The 10000-nt window shown below is 38.2% G+C and overlaps 1 protein-coding gene across 2 annotated transcripts in view; it reads right to left on the bottom strand.

Moving 5' to 3' along the window:
* Window positions 1–9539, bottom strand: part of Tango4 (transport and golgi organization 4) — an 18801-nt gene extending 9262 nt beyond the window's left edge. Inside the window, exons 1-5 of one of the 2 annotated variants that reach the window (XM_043030019.2) lie at window positions 9451–9539; window positions 7456–8177; window positions 6941–7135; window positions 4096–4284; window positions 3444–3591 (exon numbers count right to left, since the gene is read on the bottom strand). In XM_043030019.2, coding sequence (XP_042885953.2) covers window positions 3444–3591; window positions 4096–4284; window positions 6941–7135; window positions 7456–8166 — 1243 coding nt within the window. In that variant the 5' untranslated portion in view covers window positions 8167–8177; window positions 9451–9539. The remainder of the gene's footprint in view (window positions 1–3443; window positions 3592–4095; window positions 4285–6940; window positions 7136–7455; window positions 8178–9450) is intronic. The other variant, XM_086537765.1, reaches the window with a different exon arrangement.
* Window positions 9540–10000: the final 461 nt, after the last annotated feature.

Genomic DNA, 10000 nt, shown 5'->3' with positions numbered 1-10000 from the left:
AGTCACCTTCCTCTTCCCGTTCTGACTGCACATCCTTCATCGGCCATACTTTTGAGCAAGAGTTCGTCAACTTAGTGTGTGTCATCGCTCTGTAAAGATAGTGCTTGCTAGAGACCGTGGATGGGTGCCATTCAAGGCTCTCTCTCCTGCTGGTGCTAGGAAAAAGTGGTGCCATCTAGGTTTTGGACGTTAAGCTAGCACGGTATTACGGTAATTATAGTAATTATGACAGCAGTAGCCATCATCACTCATTCCTTTTTCATAGCAAAATAAAATAGCACAGTGATCCAAAATCCCCGAACGTCATGTACGCCAGGACGCCCGTCGTCAGGCCAAAGCTCCTACGTCATGTATGTCATGACACCCGTACACAGTGGGTTAACTCAACTGGGCTGATCCAAACTAATTCATAAAATAAAAAAGATAACAAAATCTTGTTTAACCCCTTCAACACGAGGATGCGTATACTGTGTCCTTGCAGCGCTCATGTCAAACCCGAGGACGTGCATACTGCGTCATGGCTGAGTTCTGGTGGAATTGAGTTTTCTTTCTTCCGGATACTGTAGGAGATCTTTCAGAATAGAGGTCGGATATGATACGATATATTACTTGACTTTCATTATTATTACATAAGAGTGGGATTCGCTTATACCAGGGGAGGCATTGATGGGCCCTGCTAGCAATCATTTTATTATTTATGTATGGAACTTTATGTAAAAATATAAAACTTATTTTGATTAGTTTACCATACTATTTCAATTGTTTTCTTTGGTCATCTGAGTGAGGCCTCCCACCAAGGTCATTCTTTCCATCTTCCTCTCAACCCATGTAAATAACTTGTCACATGCACTTGGGGGAAGAGGTTAATTATGCATATTTTGATATATAACACATGATGATTATGTTGAGGTTTTGGCTTTAAACTTGTAGAGGTTTTGGCTTAAAACTTGTCATATTCAGTAGCGACGTTTAAAATTTGGCGCGCGCCGGAAGCTTGGATACGGCGTGAGGGGCGTTTTCTACTGCCTGTAGTGAAGGGGTTAAACCATTGCCGATGGGGTTATTTTGGTTCCAAATGGTCAAAACGCTGGGATATTTCAAACACATAAGCATTTCTTGCCTGCACTAGCCAGTGTCAAGCACTATACATCCGATCACCCAGCACGCCGGCCAAGAGGAAAGTCCCCTGCAGCTGACGCTGCCACCACTTGATGTAATATCCTGTCACCCGCCATTAACGGGTTAAACCCAATATGCAGGCCAATGTGTAAGGCTGATCTTGCCTGCTTTGTTGGTAAATATTTCCTTTGAATTATTGACCTTGGCTCCCCACGCTGTATCTTTTATCTTTATTTCTATTGTATTTCATATAATTTTGTTCACATGTTAGTTTGTTGAGATTTTTTATATTTCTCAAATGCTGAAAACTGTTCTATCAAACTCCTAAGAAGTAACATCTATGCTCAATCTTTTTGTAGTAATAAAGTGACAAAATTAATTGAAACAACCTTTGACTCTGTAGCTTTGTGACGTGATATCATGTCATATGAATATTCCACTCTTTGGCGGATGACATCCTATCACACCATGATCTCTCCCTTAAATCATACATTTTACATAGTTACAAGTGTATATAATCATAGGAGTTCCAATTGTATAGACACATTTTCATTCACTTCTGAAAATAGTGTAAACAAATATAAACCTCTGATTATCAAACTGTTGAACTGGGTGGATGACAAGCTCATAGAGCTACAGCACACCGGGAGAGATCTCAAGCTTAGTCATAAAGATAAGCTAGATTAGCAAGACAGATGCTGTGTCTGGGCTTACATGAGCGAGTGCTGACTTGTGACAGCGTGCCAATGAGTGTTGACTCAATATAAGTTTGTCCTTACCCATCATCATGCCCAATCACAGCAGTAACCGCAAGGCGACAGTGGAAACTCACTAGTTTGGATGGGGCTCGTTCTGCTGACCATGGTGATGTAAGTCCGGCATGCTACCACTGTATTTGCCTAATGACTTTGAGCTTAGTGTGCAAATGCTAGTTATCTATCAGGCAAGAGCAACAGAAACATAAGCCCTGGTGTGAATGGGTTAAGCCACCAGAGTAATTGTTATTCATCCTATTGTGACCAACTGATCCTTTAACCCATTAGTCGTGGTTTTTAATAAACTATGTACACAATCGGATGGCAGGTTTATATTGTCTGGCACAATGCCATCCGTGTCTATAACTGACTCTGCCTTTGCAGCAAATCATGCCATCCACTGTCAATGGTTTACCTGAAGTGAATCACACCTTGTGGATAGAGCAGGAACAAACCAATACAAATGATACGTAGAAAATAGCCACATGCACAATACACTGGATCCCCTCTTTGCCTAGTCTATGTGGTGTTGAAAGATTATTTTGTTTAGCTGCTGCAGAATCTCCATGCAACAGCCAACAGTAGGATGCATCCCTCTGACGACCACCTATGTAATCTACGTCCAGTGATCGATATGCTCAATTGGCAATGTTCATCAATTTACAACTTTTCCAAGAGGAAAACAGTCAACAAGCAAGGCAAAAGTCCAACACAAAGTGGACATCCGCAGCACCCTGATGGTATGTTGCGCCTGCACTGTCTACTTTCTTAATACATCCAAAATCAACTGTTTCTGCATGTACAAGGTACTTAGAAGTACATTGACCCAGCTTGAATTCAAGATACAACTTATTCCATGAGTTCATCTAGAAGTGTACTAATCAAGCATGGATAGCATTGGTGACCATCCAACAGCTGCAATAGCAAATTTATCTTATATCAAAATCATATCTACCTCAGGAAGTTCAAAGTGACATTTCTAACACATGCTGCAAATAAAACAACAGATCAAAAACAATCTTCATACAGTATCTGATTAACCCATTCATGCCGGGGCTACTTCAGCTCTTAAAGGTCGGAATGCCAGGGTATTTGAACAAATAAGCCTAACGCCTCGGGATTCTCAGGCGCACTAGCCACGAGTGAATGCTGTATGCCCACTTACCCAGCACATCAGCCTTGACTAAATATCTTGTCTCCGGGGTCTAACCCAAAAACCACTGAATGTGATAGCAAGTCAACCTGTGCGAATGGGTTTAAAGGATTTTAAATGCTATGTGACCCTTTCAATGCATTTGACTAAATAATATGAGACATTTCCTACAAAAGATATAATTGATTGCTTCATTAACTGGTTGCCACCTCAGCTTAAAAATAGCCCAAGATGTTAAGCCTGTGCATTTCATAATATTCTGGCAAAATGTCCAAGTGCAGCCAAAACCAACCCATAGCAAGCCTCATGACATTCATGACAATAGTTGTCACGGCATTTATGAATTAATGCTGAAGAAACCAAAGGAATCAGTAAGGATAACAAGCAGGAATATGAATAAATAATGAGTTCCTTACCTGGCTGGACAGGTGCCTGAAGTTTTTGGAAGTTGTAACCTGTTCTCCAGTCCCAGAAGTATAATGTACCATTGTCTGCTCCTGAGACTAAAACGCCTTCACGATTCATTGCAAGGCAGTTTACAATTGCATTGTGACCAGACAGATTCTGCAGAATAAAATATATATGTAAAAAAATTGGTAAAATAAAATACCATTATCAATTAAACAGACAATACCACTGTTCAAGTCAAAGTTTTGTTCTATGAAAATAAACAACAAAAATTATTTGTTCTTTCTGATATTATGCAAGTGGTCAACTTGTCACACAATGTGGTCAAATGAAGCATTGGGTATCAGCCTGCAGAGGTGTCAATTTAGGGGATAAATTTCAATAGCAAATAGATCTGTCTTCTATACTAACTATATTGAGAAATATAGGCTACAAATTTTAAGCAGCAGTTAGACAGCTGAATTGTGTTCTAGAACAAAAGAAATCATATTCTTAAGAGCAATAACACTATTTTGGTGTTAGCTATCACTGCATGAAAATCATAAAAGATTTCTTAACAAAGTCAACAAAGTGCAAAATCCATACCAATGAACCAACTAGGGTACTTAAATGGTACCAATCAAGTAAATGGACAATTGACAAGCCACTGTGCTTCCTCACCTGCACAAACTCTCCGTTAGGGCACTTCCACTGCTTGATGTTGTCTGGGGCACCAGAGGCAAACATGTACAGCTCAGGGTGGGCAGCAAGGGCACGCACGCTCTTCTTGTGGTGGGTCAGCTTACATGTGGTCTTGCCGGCTGCTAGATCCCACAGCCGGATTGTGAAGTCGTGAGAGCCTGTAATCACCTGTGGGGAGAATTGAATTTTTAACCTTTTGAGTATGAGATAACAAAATAGTGACCTTGAGTTTTACAAAGAATAGAGAGGGAATAACAGCAGACATATTAATGCCATGTTTGTATTACTGTTTAGAATGGATTGCTGAAAACGGTTGCAGATACAAAATTTTTGAATGGAGGGAGGAGAGAGAGGAAGGTGATGATATTATATGCAAGTGCATCAGATTCTACGAAGAGTATTTCATGTGCTTTTTCAAACTGCTTAATGGGAGGGGAAAGGGGATGGTAAAAGTATGGTCTAAATTATAATATACTTTTTTGATTATCTTGTATATCTTCAAGTCATAAGATTTTTTTACTACCTGTTACTAAGATATCATGATTCAATGGAAGGCAGTTTACAATTGCACTGTAACCAGACAGATTTTGCAGAATAAAATATGTATATGAAATAATTTGGTGAAATGGAATACCATTATTAAGAGGATGTGGCAAACTTTATAAACACTTCTATAAAATGCATCTCTAATACTAATTATGTGTAATGTTAAGTCATAGACCAAATGATAAATAAGATGCTGGCCATTGCTGTGCAAGTATGAGCCGTCTGGTTAGCTCATTGGTAGCGTGTTGACTTCACATCCCCATGGTTGGCAGATTGAGCCACGTCCAAGCTCGTGAGCTTCCACTGTCACCTGGCGGTTACTGACGTAGCTGGGCATTGCGTTGGGTAAGGACCAAGTTCAGATCGCGTCAACACTCGTTGGCACATTCTCTCATGAGTCAGCACACACTGAGACAGGCGGGCTCGCTTCAGTGCATACAAGCCCGGCATAGCATCTGCTCCGCAAATCTGGCTTATCCTTATCCAAGTATGAGCATGCACTCTCATAACAGCTACACACTGAATAATATTTCCCACTTTCTGTACATGTGCCTAAGGGGGGTAACTATGAAAATGATTAAGAGGATCTATTTAGCATATTAAAACTGATGTAATGATGTATAAACAAAGAAACTCTTATGCATTTATAGTATTATTCTATAATAAATGGTAGGCTATACTGTTGGGTTCCTAACCACAAGTATTCATACTGCTTAGGGGTATGAGGACCATAAGTTCTAGATCTGTACCTTATAGAATAAAAGGTAATTTCTCCCACAACGTTCTGGGTAGCTATACCTATTTGTATCAACAATTATAACAGTCTGTTTCATTTGGATATCTCTTTAGGCTCTACCCCCTCCCTTTGAGCCATTGAGGAGGCCCAAGTTATTGTAAGGAAATTTCAACTGGATCACTTAACCTTTCCGAAACAGACTACATTTGGGCTGATTCGGTCATTTTGCAAGGGAATTTCACAATGTGTGGGTCTAATGCTAAGGCAGCGACCAGTTGCCACACACCCAAACACCAGCCAAGCGATGACATCACGTCATCTGGCATTAGAGATGCAGTAGGGTTTTTTGAGCAACAAATGATGATCAGTTTTGAAATTCCCTGTGGTATCTGAACCAGCATTAATATTAATATAGCAACAATTTCCCAGAGTGTTATGTAAATTTGGGCACACTAAGGCACTGAAAAGGCTGGCTTGTTTACATTCTGCACACTCTGATGATATCCTTGTTTTTGTCATAATCTGAGACTCTTTTTTTCTTAATATTTTTTTTTTTAATATGTCAGGTTAATACAATAACAAAGTTGCATTAGTGTAAGGCAAAAGCTGAGGTCAAAAGTTTGGTCTGTCAGTGGGTGGGGGATATGCAAAACAGTTGTTGGTGGTAGGTTATTTAACCTTGGTACCCCTAGTCCTTTTTTGCTTGACTAAACTAAGTTTCAATAAAGAAAATTATGGTAACTAAGTAATGTGCAGTAGTGGAAAGTGGACCATAACCCCTCTTGTGATATAATATTCTGATATCTAGGGAAGTAGAGGCAGCAGAAGCTTTGGCTTTTTAGAAAAGGATTCTGTGACATAATATGCGATATAACCACTACGTGAGATATAGCTCCGCCTACACTGCAGGAGAGAATCACTGTTTGAATGAAAGATTGTAAAGAAATTGATAAAACCATCTATTTTTTGGTCTGTTTCTGTAACCTTAACCAGAAATTGGCCAATTACATCTTTATTTCAGTAATATATGCATAGATAAGAAGATTCATCATGATGAAAAACAAGGGAAGGTTTTCCATAAAACATATTTTTCTAAATCTCATCTTCCAATAAACAGAATATTATTACTTTAAAAGTGTAAGCTACCTCAAATATAACAGTGAGCAAAATAATTCGGAAATTAATTTTCACGATAAAAACTTTCATGCCTATATGAGTGTAAAGAAAAATTAAACAAAACAAGAGTCTGCAGATCTGCAGGTATCAAATTATCATTATATGGCACAATGAATATCTCTGAGATCTAATTGGTTCCCTGTTAAATGACCGAGGCAGAGTTACTTGGAGTTACCAGCGAACAATACCTGTTAGGAAAGGGGTGGATCCTATTGAGATATCCAGATGAAATACACTATAGTTTGGTTATTACTACCAATACTAATGCTACTGGTGATGATGATGATGATAATATTAGTATCAAAATTAGAGAAAGATTTAAAGACTGATACACAATAGGCATTTTAAAACAATATTTCCACAAACCTGAGGTTCTGCTGCCTGGCATATAACAGATGCAACTGTATTTGTGTGTCCTGATAGTGTGTGAATATTGGCTTTGGTTCGCATGTCCCACACACGTGCTGTGGAGTCTCGGCCGCAGGTCACAAGGACATCGATTGTGGGATGCAAAGCCAAACCATAACAGGCACTGAGATGACCATGATAATGACGAATGACCTGTAAATACAAGGAATAAAGTAAATCATGAAGAGTATGGCAAGCCAGGTATAAAAGATCACAGATGTATAATATTACTATCAAATATTGCATTACCCTTTATAGGAAAAAAAATATTAAGCACATAAGAAATGCAAACTTCTGACCTTTCTGATTGCAAGAGTAATATACCAAAGGACAACAACCTGAGCATAAATAAATCTTGTCACTCTCATTATATATTTTTGGGCTTTAAATAAGTAAAGCAATACAACTTTTGTGTTTTCAAAGCTTTCTGTGCTTAAATTCCTTTCCAAAAAACTAACTACAACACACTTTACCTTATTATATTCAAGATCCCAACATTTGACCTGCTTGTCCTCACCACAGGAGAAGAGATATGGATGGCGTGGTGACACTGCCAAGCCACGCACTGCAGATACGTGACCAGTCAGCGAAAGTTTTAGCTGCCCTGAAGCCAGATCCCAGATCTTAATAACACGATCATTAGAGCCGGTGGCAAACCATTCGTTGGCTGGTTCAACTGCGACACATCTCACCCAACCAAGGTGACCTGAGATAACACGAGCAAGCTTCCATGGAGCATGCCACTTGGGTCTGGGTAGGGTAGGTGGTCGCCTTGGGACAAGCGACTGCTGGCTAGCACTGGCACCTGTGCTGGGTGTGGCAGGCACAATGGCCATACTCTGTGGAGGAGGTGTGGGGGGTAATGGTGCCTGAGGTCCTGATGGTGCTGGGAGTGCTAGAGGACCAGAAGCTTCTCCATTTGTGCTGCTTGCAACTGGATGATCATTAGGGGTACTGTCATACATCTGCTGTGTTGCTGCTTTGTGTTTGTTCTGAGCCACAATACCAAGTACAGGGCCATACTGGTCTCTTGATTTTACTAAATGTCTCAGTTTTTCTAAAGATAAGTCAGTTGGTGGCAGAGCACCTTGATCACATAAAAACATATCATGAGTCCGTTTTAAAGAGCGGAAGACAAGGGTGTGTACCGAGTGCCTCTGTACATCTTCTGTGCTCGACGGCATTTTGTTTGTACCTGCAGAGAATGAAAATCTAAAGTAATCATAATTTCTTATGGATATGTATAGGTATTCATTACAACAAATTAGTGTAACATTAGGCTATATTTCTTTAAAGTCCAGATCCAGATTCTGCTCATCAATGTCATGTCTTTTGTACTTGGAATAAAAAAATAGTCATAATGATAATACAAAAAAAAGAGGAAAAGCATACAATATCTAGCATCATATTTATCAAAGCTATCAAACAACTGTCATGACTAGTTTTGCAAACTTTGATCACATAAAAGAGGGAAAAAGAAAAAAGACTATACTGTAAAGACATTAAAAAACAGCAATACTTCTATCTTAATAAAAAATAAATAAATAAATAAATAAAAAAAAACAAAGCATCATCATCGTGAAATCTGCTCTTAAACCCATTTGTGCCGGTTGATGTGTTATCATGTCAGTGTAATATTTCGCTCTCAATGGGTGATGTCCTAAAACGTCAAGATCTCGGCCTTATAACATGTATTTTACATCATTATGCATGTACATAATCATTAGAGTTCCATTTGTATAGACACAGTTTTACTCACTTGTGAAAATAATGTAAACAAATACAAAAACATCACATCATGTCAGGAGAAATTTTGGGCTTAGTCATTGTGAACACTTGTTATCTAGCTGGAGGGAGCAGCATTTCACAAATATAAACCAATACCCTTTTTAATGGGATTTCAGATGCAGACTGAAGCAGATTTATTGCAATACCCCTTTCAATGGGTTTTATAATGCTTATCTATTGCAGAAAATTACTAGAACCTAATCTAGAAAGGCAATTTGTTCATGCACCTTAAAAACTTTGCAGTCTGACATTTTTAAATACAAACTTAATCTAAAATTCAAACTACGACTTATTTAAACTGACTTTTTTCCTTACTAGGTCTTATATCGATATTCTAGTCAATTCAAAAAGAAACAATTCGCATCTTTATCACACAATAAAGAAGCATAGTTTGTTTGCCAAGAAAACACCCGGCATATGAAAATGAAGAGATACATAAGCATTCATTATTTATAAAATACTTTTAGAATAATGGAGTGAAGATATCAAAATAGAAATTTATATTCTAATTTGTTCAAATTCTAATTCAAAATTGCTGGGTTCCATCAGACTGAAAACGTTTCTGATAATAAGCTCGTAACTCGCCAATAGAGCAAAAAATAAAATCCCACTACTTACTTATCAACAAAGTCAAGTAATAACAAACTTTAAAAAGTCAATAACTCAAATACTTGACGTACTTACAAGAAAAACTGAGAAAGATAAAAGTTGTAGCTCTGGGACGCCAAAACCTTTGGCTACGTTTGTTTACATGTGAGGTCGCTTCGTCACCGAAAGTAAGACCGAATTTCATATTTTTCTTCGAGGTATTAAATGTGTTTCTTATATTAGATTTAAGATGATTTAATGATTTACAATTCTGAAGATTTTGGTTTTGATTTATGTTACAGGCAATCTCTTGGAAGAAATACCGGGTGGCTCGTTTTCCCTTTACAATTTTCTATGACAGACATTTGCTCATATTCCTTTGTCTTTGAAAATTCCCAATAAAATCATTTCAATGAAACTAAGCAGCTTTATGACACAGAAAGTCAAACATTTAAATCAAATGAAAATGGAGGTTATGACAATAAGAGTGGCATGGTAAATATTAAATTTGGGATGATAATGACCATGAAATGCTAATGATAATGACAGCGTTGATGGTAATGGCGCTGATGATGATAAAGATAAGGATGATGATAATGATAATAACTTCAATGTGATAGCAGTGATAATGGCAATGATGGT

The sequence above is a fragment of the Penaeus japonicus genome, unplaced genomic scaffold (assembly GCF_977035675.1).
Source record: "Penaeus japonicus unplaced genomic scaffold, GWHDUDI00000001_assembly GWHDUDI00000006, whole genome shotgun sequence".
NCBI lineage: Eukaryota > Metazoa > Arthropoda > Malacostraca > Decapoda > Penaeidae > Penaeus > Penaeus japonicus.
This window is presented reverse-complemented; position numbering and strand designations above follow the sequence as displayed.